Source organism: Callorhinus ursinus, unplaced genomic scaffold, assembly GCF_003265705.2.
Source record: "Callorhinus ursinus isolate GAN/ISIS: 27379988/994484 unplaced genomic scaffold, GSC_fseal_2.0 scaffold42, whole genome shotgun sequence".
Classification (NCBI taxonomy): Eukaryota; Metazoa; Chordata; class Mammalia; order Carnivora; family Otariidae; genus Callorhinus; species Callorhinus ursinus.
Genome location: NW_027397104.1, coordinates 8472637 through 8490479, shown reverse-complemented (window position 1 = coordinate 8490479; position 17843 = coordinate 8472637). Strand labels below are relative to the sequence as shown.

At 45.4% G+C, this 17843-nt stretch overlaps 1 protein-coding gene across 4 annotated transcripts in view; it reads right to left on the bottom strand.

The window, feature by feature from the left end:
• Positions 1 to 17843, bottom strand: part of MOB3B (MOB kinase activator 3B) — a 187774-nt gene that overhangs the window by 27211 nt on the left and 142720 nt on the right. For all 4 annotated transcript variants that reach the window (XM_073881473.1, XM_025852867.2, XM_073881475.1 and 1 more), the window contains one exon: positions 8247 to 8449. In XM_073881473.1, coding sequence (XP_073737574.1) covers positions 8247 to 8449 — 203 coding nt within the window. The remainder of the gene's footprint in view (positions 1 to 8246; positions 8450 to 17843) is intronic.

Sequence of the window (17843 nt, the reverse complement as noted above, 5' to 3'; positions counted from 1 at the left end):
AGAGGATGGCTCTTGACACTTCTTGCCACATTTCCTTTCTCAACTATGGTTAGATGATTCTAGTGGACATACTAACAGATAGATACATGGTTAGAGTGATTTTCCAATACATTTTTGAATCTTGTTTCTATTTACTCAATATTATCTGCTGACAATTTTCACATGGACATCATCTTCCACTGTAATTGAGCACATTTTAGGCCGTGAAATAAACCAGACCACATCTGATCCCGAACCCAACCAAAACCGAAACCAAAAACGAAAACAAAAGAAACCCAAAAAACTAAAACCAGTCCTCCTCCCCGAAACTGGAAGCAAAAGCTCTCTGGACATCAGGAAAGGATGAATAAATAAAACTGACAAAGACATGTGGCTGATTTTGCCACATTCCCAGTAACTCAGCACAAGGCAGTTCATTGAAAATAACCCCACATTTCTTTGCTATTTTCTAAATTGACACTTTAGAGCATGTCTGCCAAGGCTCTTAATGGCCTCTGGCTGGCACTCTCACTCAGCTGTGGGCATTTGGGTTGCCCTGAGCAACCACTCCCAGCTGATGCCACCCTGGACACACACACACACACACACACACACACACACACACACAGGCCATGTCATCTAAACTGACAAAGTCCCAGGAAAGCAAACTCCAGCTAGAGTCTGTGCTGGTGTACCCCATCTGCTGGCATGCGGGGCTTTAATTCACGGAGGCCTCACTAAGCAAGAAGCCACCTTGGACCAAAGATGACAAGGCTGGGGACATGCCACGTCAGAGATCATCATCTCAGCACTCAAGCCAGGGGGGACTCCTGATATGGGCTCTTTGACATACAGGAAAACTGAGGCCCACAGACATTACATGCCTTGCTCAGGGCTGGATGACCACTGTGGTGACATAACAGCGGGAGCATCACTGTAGCTAAGGCTGAACTGCGAGACTCACAGGCTGAAGCCCTCTCTTCTTCAATGCCTGTGCCCACGTCCGAGACTTTGGGCTGCAAGTCAAGGAAACTAACTGACAAGAAGCATCCCAGAGGACTTTGCACAGATGATTTTTACCAGAAAGGCTTGTATGCCCCCAGTGGCTCTTTTGGGAGCAGCTCTGGCTCATGGGAGAGTCTCTGCTTCTTTTCATGGCCCTGATCCAATCTTGCCATTACAGGCCAACCTTGGCTACTGCACTCACCTGAGCATCTCCAAGGGGAGTGCAAGCAAGACCTGGCCACCTCTTAAGGGAACAGAAGGTCAGCATATGCTTGGGCCTAGATGAGTGTGGTGAGGACTTTATGGAACAAGGCTTTCCAACTCTTTGGTCTCCAAAGTACGCTGGTCCTATGGTATCCGTTGTCAGAGGGGTGGTTTTGGAGCTAAAGCCTAAGATCATTAGGTGTATGAACCTCAATCGTTAGCCAACTGGGGGAGGAGTGGGAGCTTTGGTGCAACAGAATGGCAGTAATGGCAGGGAAGGATGGAGAGGAATGTGGTTTAGATATGGAGAAACTGCCAACCACACTTGTTTGAAGTAAAGGTAACATGCTTGAACATGCTAAGAACTCAGTGATGGGTGTTGGACCATGGAGGAGGACCGAGGAGAATGAACAGAGTTTCTTTTCTTTCTGTGAGGCCCTCCCCTATGAGGAGTTTCATCTCCTTCTCATCTCCCTCTTTCCATCTTCTCTCTTCCGTCCCCATGCAGCCAGGGTGGGTGTCGCAGGGGCCCAGGTGGAGACATGGAGGGAAACCTCAAAATCTAGAGACATATCACAAAGATGAAGTCTTGCCCAAAGTTTGCTCCATGGATCATGATCTTTATAAGATGTCAATGGATAACCAAAGAAAAGAAGATTTCAGGGGGCCAAATGTGGTTAAATTGGGTGGGCTACACAAAACTGAACCAGTTTCTTCATTTCATTGGCTTCTCAAAGTCTCTAATCTGCAATTATACACTGTGGGTCTTCAGGGCTGGAGATGATGTAGCATTTTATACATTCTCTTGACCAAGGGAAGGAAGTCTGTTTTCACTGAGCATTACTCAGGACCAACTTTTTTTTTTTTTGAGTATAGTTGACAGATAATGTCACATTAGTTTCAGGTGTACAACAGTGATTGTCAAGCTTATATGTTATGCTTTGCTCACTCACCTTCCGCACCATACAGCGCTATTATAATACCATTGACTATATTCCCTATGCTGTGCCTTTTATTCCCATGACTTATTCATTCCAGGACTGACATTTTGAGGCATACTCTTCACCAATACTGATGCTTAAGATTTTCCTTCTTTGCTTTACTTCCCCACCTAACTGAGCTAGCCTCCCATCCTAGAGAAGAAGAGATGAAGGGCTAAAAATAGTAATTCTCACATCTGAGAGTAATTGTCATGTAGCATCTTGCCCCTCAGAATGTGGTCTGGGAACCAGCCGCATTGACATCACCTGAGATCAAATTTGCATGCGCAATCCCATTCCAGGTGTACTGAATTGGAATCTACAGTTTGGCAACATGACCAGGTGATTCATACGCACATTATAGTCTGAGATGAAGATGGAGGGTGCTTGGTAGTAGGCAGTAACCTCAATAATTCTGATCTGGCATATCTGTGGTGAGGCCCAGGGAAGCACATTTTAAAATATCACCTCCAGAAGATTCTGATGCAGCTGGTGTGTGGACCCCTATTAAGAAACACTGATTTGATCGAAGAGCTTCTACGGCCCAAGTGACCTGCTTATAAGGTAAAAGGGCAGCACTGTGATAACATTTGGTTTCCCAGTGGCACTTCTGCGAGGTAGGTCTACCAATCACCTTCATCGTTAGAAATAAGGAAATGACATCCTGGAGACAGGAGAAGGCCCTGGACCAAGGTCACCCAGGGGTCAGCAGGTGCATGAGGGCAAGCAAGCCCCCTCCTGCCTTTCCTCCCTACCTCCCCCAGCCTCTCTCCTCCTCCCTCATCAGCTCTTTATTCAGCAGCGACTGCACTGCTAACAGCTCTCTCTGAGTCTGCTTTTGTGTTTAGTGAAAGGCCAACAAAACACTGCTGGTTATTTGTGCTTGCTAATGATAATTCTGATTAGCTCAATTCTGTCAGCTGACTCCCAGGCTGCCAGGGGCCCAAAGCAGCCTGTTTATTCAATCAGGGCCTGGCCCATTTTCTAATTACTACCATCATTTGGGCTCGTTTCCTCCAACTGTGAATTTGCTTGAGTTCAACTCATCTTCAGCTGTTGCATTTACATGAGAAATGGCTCATCTGTCACGTCTCTGTCTGTGCTCCAGTCCCCCCCTCCCTGTTGGAGACCAGATGCAATGAGTTCCCAGGCTGCTGCTGACCAGCAGGTCCCAGTGGGAGCCATAAGGCAAGCCCTCATCACTGGGTTGGCCAGAGTGACCTCTTCCCAGCTTCTGAATTCCAAATTGTATTCCCACTCTGAGGCCTGAAAGGGTGACCCACTGTCCCAGTTTGCCAGGGACCGAGAATTTTCCCAGGACATGAGCCTTTTAGTGCCAAATCAGGGAGGGTTAGTCACCTGGACATGGTAGTAAGAGAGCGTTTAACACCCCCCAGGTGATCTAGTTGGAATCTAAAACAGAACTGCCTGGAAGCTGGGGTCCCATTTTTCTGTCAGGCCTAAGACTGATGATGCATCCCTTCACAGCTCTGTGCCTAATTTTGCTTTTAATTTCTACTGCTAATCCAATAGGATGAAGCTTTATTTCCAACAGTGAATAAATGGAAGTCTGCTGGCATGTTCTAAGATGAGGTGGCTCCAAGGGAGGAATGACTGGTGTGTTATCCCTTCGAATGGAGGCACATCATCCCCAAAGTACTCTTCCTAATTCAAAACACATTAAACATTTAGAATATACTTGGCAACTTGGGCATGCAAGCCTCTATCCTGTAAACTCCCAGCCCTCAAAGAGCTGACCATCCCATGAGAGACACCAATACAAATACAATAAACTCTATCTGTTACAAGGCTACCTAGGGGATCACTAAGATGGCAAGAGGTCACGGGAGCTGGGAAGGGAGAATTGGGGTACCTCTGCTTCCTATATGCCAGCTACTTAATATTCATTATCTCATTTAACAGCCAACATTTCTTAAGCACTTACCATGTGACTAATCCATTTAATTTTTATAACAATTCAAGTATTATACCCATTCTATGAATGAGGAAAATGAGGTTTGGAAAAACCAACCATCTTGCTCAAGACCGCAAGTTAGTAAATGAAGAGTTTGAACCCAGAGAGCCTGAGTCTTCTTTTGAAGCATGAAGACTGAATCTCCTACCCTGGTGGTGTGCTGGATTCTCCACACCACCAGGGTGCTAGACACTCAGTCGACATCAGACAAAAGCTACAGGGTAGGCGCTGGGAACCGAGGCGGGCGGCTGTGTGTGGAGGAAGCGTGGCAGAGAGAAACAGAAGGTGGCGTGTCTGCGTTCTAAACTCCAAGGCATGATAGCAGGAATGTCCCACTGGAGGTGTGGGAACTTGGGGAATGCTGACATTCTAAAAGAAACTGGCAAGTCACATGCTGCCCTTCTGGCCCTTTGCTGCCTCCAATTCTAAAGAATGAATGCTACAATGTGAAGCCAAATGCCTGACTTCTTTATCATCCTTCCAGGGCAGAAGATGAGTGTGTCATGATTTTACATTTTTTAGACTGCATGTAAATTTTTTTTTTTTTTTTTAATTTGAGAGAGAGACAGAGACAGAGACAGAGGTACAGATAGAGAGCAAGAACGGGGAGGAGAAGGAGAAGCAGACTTCCTGCTAAGCAGGGAGCCTGACGTGGGGCTCGATCCCAAGACCCTGACACCATGACCTGGACTGAAGGCAGACACTTAGAACTGACTGAGCCATGCAGGCACCCCTGCATCTGTAAATTCTTGAAAGCAACTTTCTTATGCCTTGGAACATCTGAATAACTTATGTTGCATATATACAGAATTTGATATATGCAAATCAAAGAAAAATGTGTTGATCTGACATACTATGGCTGGTTTTAATATGTTCATTGCTACAGTCAACTTAGAAGTTAGGTATTCTGGGGTGCCTGGGTGGTTCAGGCGGTTAAGTGTCTTGACTCTTGGTTTCAGCTCAGGTCATGATCTCAGGGTCCTGAGATGGAGCCCCACGTCAGGATCTGTGCTCAGCATGGAGTCTCCCTCTGCTCCTCCCCCCTACACTTGCTCTCTCTCTCTCTAAAATAAATAAATCTTAAAAAAAGAAGTTAGGTATAGTAGTACTATCAACTACTGAAAGTGCTCATTTCAGTAATAATAATCCACAAATCCAGTATTTTTAATGGACACTGGACTATGCTAAGTATCTAGAGCCTGATATTATATAATTATTGTCCTCAGAAACATCCTCAATCTCTTTGTTACTTCATAGGTTTGGCTTCATAGGTTTGTAAAATGAACACACAATTTCAGACAATTCAGCATGGAAAACGTGTTAATATGTAAAAGCATTAAAATTAATCACCCTGCAATTACAATTAAGAAAACAGAAAGGTAGGAAGGATACTGTTTCAAGCCAGACTTAAAGAAATAAAAGGTTCTAGGGGAAAAACTGATACCCTTCTTGCTCACTTCCACTGTTAGTAATTATTGATTAATCCAGTCAGTTTCTCCCCATGCCTCCAAAGAGCCTTTCATCTGGAGTCCTGGGCTGTTCGGGGCCTTTCTGTGACTCTAGTCTTCCAGCCAGCTCCTGGCACTGCTAGGCGTTAGAATCCATGGGGCTCTTCTTCAGTGACAGAAAATAACTGGGAGTGTTTTGATGGCAAAGAAAGGCCTTCTCTACTGGCTTATGCTCAGCTTTGTCTTACAATGGCCTTTATTAAAGCTTCTGGATGTAAAGAAGAAATTGACTTTCAGCTCTATCCATCCGATGTTTCTGCTCCTTTAGCTCGGTGAAACCGAAACAGCGCTTAGGAGAGCCTCTTCCTTCGGGTGGACCCTTGGGGAAGGTAATTCCCCTCATGGTTTCTCCACCCTCTTCATTTCCATGGCCCCTAGTCACTCTTTCCTTTGTCCCTGACATCTTCTAAAATTAGCTTTATCAACTCTTTCCAGTCTTTGAACTCCCTTGAGCTGTTTGCACAACCTTTTCTTCTTGTAGTGACTGTTAACCCACACCTGCCTTTAAACAGGACAGAGTAGGAGAAATCAACTGGGAAGTATTTCAGCTTCTATCCACAGTTTGTCCAACTGAATTCAGAGAAAACTTGGTTCCTGCCCCCCAATAACTTTCTAGAAAGCTGTTGTGAAAGAAAATGAAGAAAACAAGCACTTCCTTAACCAGTGAGATAACTTATTTGCGCCCAGAAAGTCTTGCTTTGTTCCAGAACGCTTAGTGATGCAAACAAAAATTTTTTTGCCATGTACTCTCACATAGCACAATAACAGATTTCAAGTTGAGAAACTCTAATGGTGATATATAAATTTCTTTGCCAAGTACGGGTACTGTACCATATTAAACATGTCTTTTCCCTTTTTTTGTATTTTGATTCTTTTTTTTTAAGCATTTGGAGTCAAGACCTTAGATCTTTTAACCGAATTTCCAATCTTTTTTTTAAAGATATTATTTATTTGTCAGACAGAGAGAGAGGCAGGCAGAGAGAGAAGCAGGCTTCCCACTAAGCAAGGAGGCAGATATGGGGCTTGATCCTGGGACCCTGAGATCATGACCGGAGCCAAAGGCTGACGCTTAACCGACTGAGCCACCCAGGTGTCCCTGTATTTTGATTCTTTAACATCATGACCTTGCTGACCCTGGAGGGACTGCCCCTCCCAGGGCTAGCCAATTCCTAGATGTAGTAAACAACTCACCTCCAACTGGGGAGTATTAACTCCCCAGTTAATACAAACTAATCAATCCAGAGCTCACAACTCCAACCACCTCCCCTACGCCTCTCACCCCTAGGGCTACTATTGCCCCCACCATCACCCTAGGTCCAGGTACCACACAATTAAGACAGCCCCTAATCCCCAGAGCTTCTTGAAATGATTCAAATTAGTCAATTCAATTCTAATCCTGCTTAGTCTGACTCACCTGTTCCTTCCCAGAGAAACCACAATAAAGGCTCTTGCCCACATTTTCCCTTCTCCCTCTGCCTCTGACCAGCTCTGGTGGCTCCCCGCGTGCCCCCCTCCCTCCCCATGACATGGTGTGCCCCCTTCTCTTTGGATCTATGAATATAATAATCATCTTTTCAATGGCAATTGTTTTCCTGATCTGTTGGCCTCACCATATATAAATAACAATAAAACCTAGATTTAAAAAAACCACATACATAAAGAGAAAGGAAGACAGACTAGCAAAAGACCACAGCCTGGCCTCTGCTTTCCTCATTATTCAAATGGACGTGGATGAAAGTTAGTTGCCCTATCAGCTATATTTAGCAAAACTGCCACTTTTAGTGTTCCAAGAAAAAAGCATGATTTTAGTATAAAGTACTGTATTATACTGGTTAAGAAAGTACTCAGTAGAGCCGACTAGAAACAGCTGTGATGAGGACATCCACATTAAGCCACTACATGTTACAAAAGATGCTGGGAGTTTTAAGGTTCCTTGGCTTCTAGAGCACAGATTGAGTCCAACTGTAAAAAGACCTTATGAAGCAAATACAAGGAGCCCCCATTCGCCTAAACAATCACGGTAAAGTTTTTTTAAATCAAATATTCTGGATTTTAATATATCCCATTAAAATTGCATCACGGCAGATTTAGTACGAAAAGCAAAGTCCCTGAGATACTGTACTCTCATCTGGGGCTTACTTCTGTCTCTAGCTCTGGAGTCAAAGCTACTCCAAGGCAGTTTTGCTTGACTTTGCATGCCCAGCAGCGGACACACAGTGGGTGCTAAATATATGTTTCCCGAGTGAAAGAATGTTTCTCATTATCTTTAAACAGATGATGTAAGAGATCAAAGATGCTCATTTAAGGGATTATGTAAATCAGTGGCTGGTTTTGGAGCTGAGAATGAAAGCTAATCCCTCTGGCCCAAACCATTAAGATCCCACTACATTCTGCCACCGCTCGGAGAGAAATGTAAGACCCTATGTGGTGATAGCAGTGGACATCCTGGCGTATTCTGACCCTTACGCCCAACTCTACCTCCTGGCTAATGGCCCCGCACGAGTGAGCCCTTTGCGTGGGCCTGACAGTGTGCTGTGACCAATGGCTGAGCTCCTGGGGGCCGCTTGGGTGGCAGCCCTGCTCGGCGACACTCACCAAAGGCTCTAGCTCCTTGCGGTCGATGAGGTTCATCTCTGTGACGAAGTAATAGAAGTGCTTGTAGCAGGTGTTGACATGGGCCTCCGCACCCATCACAATGACCCGGTCAAAGTGGTGGATGTAGACGTGGACGAAGACGCGGAAAAGGCGGCACAGGATCTTCTTGCAGATCTGAAGGAAGTTCTTTGGGAAGGGAACACCTAAAGAAGTCAAAAAAAGAAGACAGAGAACAAAGCCGTGATGGGAAAGCTCCGGAAGCCCGAGAACGCATGTGCAAGGGTGGAGAACCGTCCTGCACGCCAGCCTCCAGGCCAGCCTGCAGATGCCTGGCTCTGCGTGGGCAGCTGCATCAGACACGCCTAAAAGAAGTGGCTAATGATGCTGTTACGTTTAAATACCAACAATGACCAGGAAGAGACCAAAAAAATTAATGAAGAGGGCCAGGTATGTTTCTTTGATTATATATATACATATATATATATTCATATGTATTTGGTTTTATTTACATATAAATATTTGCTTTTATTTATATATAAATATTAAATATTGATTTTTACATAGAAATGTGTGTTCTCCCTTCTTGCTCCCCACCACCCCCTTTATAGAGCACAAGTAGTTTCATTTTCCTCTTACATCTAATCTAAGAGAACTAGAGGGAGACAGGTGCTCCCTGACAGAGTAACAGGGGGCTGCGGGCACTGTAGCAAATCGGAAAGCACCTTCTCCTCAAAGGGAGTAGTGGTGGCAAAACTCCAGCCAACGGTGGCCCGACGGGGACAGAGGCCCAGGGCTCTTAGAACTTCTGATTTTTCAAGATAATTCAGGAATCTGGAGTTCTATGTGAGCTTGCTACATTTTTTTAAACATGAGCAATGAATCTAAAGTTTTACAAAATACCAGTGGTCAAAACAAGACATCTTTCTAGCTTAATGTGGCCTACAGGATGCCCGTGTGCAAATTCTGATCCAAATTCCTCCAGAGATTCACTGTTTCTGGGGTGGGCAAATGCAACAACCTCCACAGACAGTGGACATTACACTTATTCCCACTTCATCTCCTCGAGGAAGGTAAGAGTGAGTTATGGGGCCAGAGGAGGCACCTTAAGTGATAACATGTTGTAAGTTAAACAGACTTTGAATTCCTGCTCTGCAGCTTTTCCAGCTGTATGACCATGGCCAAGAGATTTAACCTCTGGGAACTTTAGTTCTTCCATATGTAAATAAAAATTCCAACAGTTGGGAGGATTAGACACAGATAAAAATTCCAGTGGTTGTGAGGATTAGAAGTGGTGCCCAGGCAACTGTGGTTTCTCATCTATAAAAGAAGAGTCATAACAAGGCCTTCTTTGCATGAGTAGGAAGGTGTTAACATGAGTAAAATCCCTCGACAGTGCCTCGAACAGAGGAAGAGCTCACCAAATGAGAAGGATCCTCCTCTCTGCACTGTAAGGTCTACAGCATTTAGCTGTTGTTATAAGGAATATATTACCTTTATCAAGAGAAGGTAGACATGGCTACCAGCCTTTCAACAGAATTGCACTGTGTGCTTAGGGTGGGCTCCTAGTCTTTGTCCATCCCTCCGCAGGGTCCCAGTGGCAGCTGTCTGGTGAGATACTCTGTAATGGGATCACCTGGGACCCCCAGGGCACAATGAGAGAGACAGAACATGACGGGCACCTGGCAGGCGCAAGGTCTGCCTCCCTGGGGCCCGGCACCGATACCAGCTTTTCTTTGAACACAAAGTGGGACCTATCAAATGAACCCAGGGAGAGACTCGGGCACAGCGTGGCAGCTGTCTGAGCAACAGATGCTGGGATTTGGGGATGGCGGTGAGGTAAAGCTGGGGAGTGGGCAGCCCCTCACAGAGATTATAGGTGGTTTTCTATGCTGAGGAGGGGCCAGCAAAAAGCTGCCAGGCTGGGGAAGGGTCTGGAGTCTTCAGAGAAGCCCAAGTACCAGAGGTGATGGAATCCCCTGTGTTCCCATCAGAAGGGGAGCCCCGTAACCCACACAGTGACAACACCAAGGGTTGACATGTTTCCTTTACAACCTATCTGCAAAGTGGGCTTTACTACTCATATGTCACAGATGACTAACACTGAAACTCTGAAGCGCAGATTAACTTGCCCCAGGCTATTTAGCCAAAAAGGGGCAGGGCTGGGAAGTGGACCAAGTCAGCCTGGTTCTCAACACCAAAAGATCTGGTTATATTTGAAGTATAACACTCTTACTCTGCCAAAGATAGAGGCACACAGCTCGATGGCTTAAGTGTAACGAGGCATCCAAAGGTTACTCTTGGTGGTACAGAAATAGAATTTAAAAAAGAAAAGTGGTGGGAAGTGAGAGAAGTCTGAAAAAAGTCTACGTCCTTGGCAGTCAAAGATTCAAGGTGATTAGAGGTCAGCTACTACACTCCACTGCCTTCAAGGAGATATGTTTCATGCCTTAGGAAACTGGGACTAATAGAAAAAGCCAACATTTACTGAGCACTTACTATGTTCCAGGGACTAAGCCCAGAGCTTTACGTGGATTAGCTGATTGAATTCTGACAAGGCTTGAAGGCAGGTACTATTATTGTTTCCATTGCAAAGACGGGAAAACAGACTTGGGAAAATTAAGTAGCTGCCCAAGGTCACCCAGCTGGCAAATAGTAGGGGAGGGGCCTGGAGGCAGGTCTGTCCAACTCCAAAGCCCAGGACCACCTTGAGAACCTGAGATGCTGCTCTGGGGCTGTGCACACACCCCCAGCTCTGTGGCCCTTCCTTTATGTGTGGTCTGAGCCCCTGTGGTGGGTTTACCTTTCACTCCCCCTGCCTGCAACTCACCAGCTGTCAGGGAACATGGGGAGTCTCAGCTGTACCACTTCACCTGCTTGATCAGCCCCACACCCCACATGCGGACTGCAGGTAAGGCAGTCTCGGGCACATTGAGGATGCTCATGGCAATTGCTAGGTTCCTCCAGATGGTCCCCCATTTGCATCTTTCCCCCATCCCTGTTCTGCTCAGCTCTGAACTCTTGGCTCTCCCTTCCATCCCGTACCTGGTCTCTGGCCGTGCCTTTGTCCTAGAACTTGGCTTGCCTCTTGTCTCTCCCTTTTGGGCCATGGCTAGAAATGATCATTAGAGTAGTGCAGAGGAGTGGCTTTGAGATTCTGGAAGACCTAGTTTTAAAGTCCTAGTCCTACAATTTATTTGCTGTACAGGCAGATTACTTCATCACTCTTCTGCATTGTAAAATAGATAAAAACCTTGGCTTTGCAGTTTCCTTATACGAGTATCTGTACTGAAACAGGTCCTTAGTGGGAACTGTCAGACTAAATTCTACTTTTGTTATTTCTCACCTGAACTACTCCGGTAGATAAAACCCAGGCTCGGCATCTCTTGACTCTAGTTGCAAAGTTGGATCAGACTCTTCCACCATTCCCTCTCTTACATGTAATTCATTCTTCAAAAGTGAACACTGCAAATGGTTCGAGTTAGGATGTGCTCAGCATGCACCAGTCACCTCAGGCCAACTCTGGAAGCTGAGAAGTCCTGGGCTGGGAGTTCTAGGGAGCCCAGGAACATCCTGAGAGTTGCCTGAGGAGTTTCCACATGACACAAAATGAAACCTAGTAACGTTCTGGCCAATCCTTTTGGGACCCCTGATGGCACACGAATAACAACCAGAAATGCCCACACTTCCCAGGAACCCCAGCGGGCTCTCGGCTGAACCAGAGAGAAAATCCCAGCTCGCAGAGCATGGGGTTGAGAATAAGAAAGCTTGGGGTGCCTGGGTGGCTCTATCGGTTGAGTGTCTGCCTTCGGCTTAGGTCATGATCTCAGGGTCCTGGGATCGAGCCCCATGTCCAGCTTCCTGCTCAGAGGGGAGTCTGCTTCTCCCTCTCCCTCTGCCTGCAGCTCCCCCTACTTGTGCTCTCTCTCTCTCAAATAAATAAATAAAATCTTAAAAAAAGAAAAAAAGAATAAGAAAGCTACATAGCAGTTGGGAAATTCATTCAATATCATCTATGGGTTCAGGGGCCATTTCTATGTATTTTAGCTCTTTTCTCCCCTTCTCTTCTGCCTTCTAGGTGTTCAGATTTGTGTGTGTGTCCATGTGTATATATGTGTGCATGTGTGTGTATATGTATCTGCATATATGTGTGCATGCGTGTTTTATGTATATGTGCATGTGCACACATGTGTGTATATGTGTATGTGTGTTTGCGTGTATATGTATGTGTATATGTGTATGTATATTATGTGTATATATATGTGTGTATATGCATGTGTATATGTGTGTTGTGTGTATATGCATGTGTATATGTGTATGTATATGTTTGTGTGTATGTATATGTATGTGTATATATGTATGTATATTATGTGTATATATGTGTGTGTATGTATATGCATGTGTATAGGTGTGCATGTATATGTATGTGTTTGTGTGTTTGTGTGTATGTATGTGTGTACATATGTGTGTATATATGTGTGTTTGTGTACATATGTGTGTTTGTATGTGTATGCGTGTGCATATCTGTATGCATGTTGTTTGTATATGTATGTGTATGTGTGTGTTGTGTGTGTATGAATGTGTGTACATGTATGCATATGTCTATGTGGCATGCGTGTCTGTGTATGTGTTTTAAATAAACCTTCAGAAGGTGGGAAGTAGAAGAGATCACTCCTTTGGTGGTAAAGAACTGGATGTCCACCCCTTTGGTGGACTCTGGAATTATCTCGCCCTGTGTAACTGGCTTCATGGCAGCAAGATAAGGCAAGACTCGGCCCTGTTGATCCACTCCCTTCCTTGACAGTCCTCAGAGGGACCAGCTCATGAAACTGGATTAGTCTGAGGGTTTTTGTCTCCGTGGTGCTGCTAAGAAGTATCCAATATTCATTAAATAGCCAAAGGAAAGGGAGCCCTGAGTGATGCATGATTTGCAGTGTGTCCCAGAACACTCTGAGCAGCGGTATTATAGTCGCAGTTTTATTTTTTTGTTTTAAGATTTATTTGTTTAGAGAGGGAGTGTGCGTGAGCAAGTGGGGGGAGGGGCAGAGAGAGAAATCCTCTAGCAGACTCCCTGCTGGGCATGGAGCCCAATGCAGGGCTCCATCTCAGGACCCTGAGATCCTCACCTGAGCTGAAATCAAGAGTCGGACACCTAATGGACTAAGCCACCCAGGTGCGCTTGGCAGTTTTTTTTTTTTTTTTAAGTAACTGAGGCTTAGCTGAGTTAAAGTATTTGCCCCTAGCCCCACAGCTAAAGGGAAGTAATGGTTTGGCTCTAAAACTCAGGTTTTTTCTTCTGCATCCTGTTACTATGGGCTCCATGGTGGTAGGGAACAGATCAGCATTTTATGACCTGCACTTAGCCCAGGACCTGGCTTATAGAAGGAGCTTGAAAAATGTGTGTTTGCTGGCTTTAAATGGCTACAGTCCAGCAGAAGGAAGAATGACAGGCTAATGAATCATCACAAATTGATGCTGGGCTTGTTACGATGATGGCCTGCACCTCAGGGAACCATACGCTGGCCGGATCTGGGCAAAGGGCAGTCTGCGTGGACACGCGGCCCCACTGACCCAGCTCAGGACCACATCTAATGTCCTGTCCCCCTCTGCTTCTCTGTGTTTGTGAGATATTATGGACCCTCCACTTCAGTATTTTTAAATGTTATGAAACTCACTAATTTGGGAGAGCCTTAGCTAAAAAAAAAGAGGGTCAGGAGATCAAATGTATTTGCAAAAATTCTGCTTTCATAGAGGTTTACAGTGTATCTCTGCATAGGAAAGGACCTGAGAATTCCTGTAGCAAAAAGTCCTATTTTACTCTGAACCCCTCTTTTCCCCCCTCATAATATCTATTGGTTTAAAACACAGAGCCTGTAACAAAAGCCTGGCTTTTGTTTCTCTCTCACTCTACCTCCTACTCACAATGCAGTCATATGCAAATGTTAGTCCCTCTAAGCCTCAATCCCCCCCCCACCCAGAAAGAAAGGAGGTTGATGTCATCTGTAGCTCCTGAGGTTGTTATGAGGATTAAATAAATGTATAAAAGGCTTTTTTGCCTAATGCCTTGTGGACAGTAAGCACTCTCTTGTGAACTGTTACTTTTAGTATCCCATGGACCCAATGTTCTTCAGAAAATACTTTGGGATTAAATTCCTCCTGCATATTTATTTTTCAGGAGGGCAGTTTGGGTACTAACACATCAATTCTGAATTTACAAAGAACTCAGAGTGGCTATGTTATTTTCTACAAGGTTCTCATACTTACACCTTGTCTAATTGTAAGTTCCCTGAACAAAGGGATTGTTTTGTATTTTGAGTCTGCCTTTAAAAGTACCTGGCACAGGGCTAGGTGGGGAACAGTCATCCATCAAAATTGAATCATAAAAGAGCAGTGATCTTATTTAGTCAAGATGTGAGTCTATCATCTCCTCTTTGGGGGAGGGAAAAAGCCTAGAGCAGAAATGATAGCCTTTTGCCAGGATCTTGATATGGTCCTGGCATGGGAGGCTGCACACTGCTTTTGGTGAAAAGGAAGGAGAGCCCTGTGATAAGAACATTTTGATCTTACCTACGGGGTGGGAAGAAAAAACCTGAAACTCCTCTTTTCTTATCATTAAAACCTCCCTTCTTTGCCTTTCAGTGTTTTTTTTTTTTTCAGGTGGTGATCGTTAATTTTCAGTTACCGTGCTCAATTAGAAAGTTAATGGCAGACAATATTAACCAGTAGCTCTAACTGAAGTAGACTGCACGTCTGAAGTGTCTGGAGTTAAACTTTGACTAGTCTTATTATAATTGAGACAAACCATGTGACCATAATCCCAGACAGATGTGTACTGATTGATACAGAAAACAACCTTTGATCAGAAGGTCTTCAAGTGATTTGCAATCACTAATTGAGTCTCAGGGCACCCCGAGCCACATCCCATGACTCTCAGATTCAAGCTAGAAAATTTCATACTTTAAGAAGTTGCTCCAAAATGAGAAGATGTGTTCAGAAGAGTGTTCTCCAAAGAGGTGATAGACACACACACACACCTTTGGATCTGGATGGTCTTGGGTCATGTGATGGAGCTTGGTCTCTGCAAATGGGTCAGTAATGAAATGCAGTTCGTGAACCTAAAACAGGGCCAGGCTGAGCTCAGATGCCAGTGAGCTGAGGCAAAATGCCTGGGCAGAGGTCAGAATCCCAAACCAATCACTCATGGGTGGTTCTGGCAGGAATTTGCCTAACAATTAGATTCAAAGCAAGGCTAGAGTTTGCTGGATGATCAGGCCAAGGAGGAAGCTAAGCCAGAGAGTTGGGATGAAGGCAGAGGGTGAGGTGAGCCTGCAGGGCCCGAACTCTCCTGAAGGCCTGACAGGCAGTGCCCAGTTCTGCCTCCGCTGTTCAGGAAGACATGGTGCTCGGCAGGGAATCAGCATCTGACAGGGCCCTGCAGAGTTTATGAATGTGCCTAACCACAACCTTCTGATCTTCAAGCCACATTCAGTACCAGAGCTAAATCGAGCATGGAATATAATAATTTCTCTGGGGCCCCATGTGGATTTGCCTTTTATCTCTGACTTAGTAAATCTCCTTTCTCCCAAACACAATTTAATAAAAAATTCCAGTAATTTCTGAGCTTCAATCCATTTTCTTTCTTCCTTCCTTCCTCCTCCTCCTTCCCCCTCCCTTGCACTAGGCGGATGCCCCATTCAATCCTTCCTTTGCAGACACCCCTAAAAGAAAATAAGCTGTCTAAGTGGCTTACGTTTCCTTTTTTACCCTGTTATGGGAGCTGCAAAGGGAAAGAGTCCCTCAGAGAATGCAGAAATGCTTGGGATGATGGGGCCACAGACTGGAGACAAAGGTCCCAAACTCAAACAAGAGCCGGGGCGTAGTTTCTGTGTTCGCTGCAACACATTCCTGTTCTCATCATCTTCTCTCTTTTCTGTTGAAGAGAAGGCCCAATGTCTGGTGCATGATCACACCAGGTCAGACCCGGACCACGGAGGTGGAGAGAGTAAGGGCTAGGAGGTGGTCTCCAGCGACATCAGACAACTGCCCTCAAACATCCCAGGTCCCACAAGTAGTTGGCAGGTGTTCCAGCCTGTCCTTTACCTAGTTAATGCCTCTACTTTCTTAAGAGCTCCACCCAGGTTGTCTGACATCCGCTATCTGCTCCTGAAACTTTCTGAGCACAGAGCCCAGATGGTAATTCCACACAGTTTTGTGGGAATCAGGGCCTGACTTAGGGCCAGCCCCTCTCCTAAACTGTACCCTCCCTGACGGTCCTCATGGCTGATCCTTAGTGCCTACCACAGAGCCTGGAGCAGGCTGGGTGTGTAACCAATGCTTGCCACGTGCTGGATGGAGGGCTGGGCTCTTAGGCCACACGCTGACCCTGAAATCAAAGCTCGGAAAGGCAAGGGGACTGACTGGCCTGGGATTTACAGCGAGTTTGCGATGAAAAGGGACCTGCATTCCCTTTCTCTGATTCCAGAGCCTGTGCTCTTTTTACTCTTGCTAGAATACTCGACAGGCTGTTCTCACGGCTCCTTCCATCTCTCTTCAATCCTACTGGCAGAGCTGGGGAAGCAAAACTTGTTAAAAGACGAAGGTGGAAAAGGGAGGTTTGGCTCTCACTTCCCCAAACGCATGTGTCATCCAGGGTTAAGGAGAGCGGTTAAGCGTCTGGCCCTGGTGTCCATCATACTTGGGTTCACACTCTAGCTGTGGACCGTCCGAGTTGCTTGTTCTTGAGGAAGTGTGCTAACTTCTAAGAGGCTCGTTTCCTGATCCGAGAAATGGGGATAATGATACCAAGGCCTCTGTGAGATGGTGATTTTAAACACAAGCACAGTACCAGGAGGCACCCAGGAGGCACTCAGTTAAGTAACAGCCAACGTTACTGTGGTTAGGAAGTTTGGGCTCTTCCTCATCGAAGCCGAGGGTGGGGAGAAGGGCAAATGAAACTGGAAAGAGCAAGTTACCTTTTCTTCAAAAGGGCAAACTCTTCTGAAACGTGGATTTGGGGAAACATCGTGAGAGTTGTCCGAGGAGTTTCCACATGACACAAAATGAAACCTAGTAATGTTCTGGCCAATCCTTTTGGGACCCCTGATGGCACACGAATAACAACCAGAAATGCCCACACTTCTCCTTAAAACAGTCGCTCCTGTCTGAGGGCATCTGTGTCGTCCTTTATGCCTTTGGAGTCCGGTAACTGAGGAGAGCACCTATGAAACTCCCAGTACAAGTCATAAATTCACTCATTCTCAATAGTTCATGAATAAAAACAACATCCCACACACATGGGAAAAGAAAACAGACCTCCTCTGGCAGCGTGGCTGAGAACATACCATTTCCAAAACACTTGCAAAACAAAATGCAATTGGATCACGAGGAAAACAATGAAGAAAAAACTCCTAACACAGATCTGTTTCTTAAAAATACACATCTTCCTCCTCTTTGCTGACTCTGCTGCTCATCCCATCCACATTCTCCTGCCTCCTGCAAAATGCATATACATATACATATACATATATATGCCTCATGCTTTCGCTGATGAAAAGTCAGCTGCAGAGGACTGATTCCTCTAAGCAGATGTTCTGTGTTATC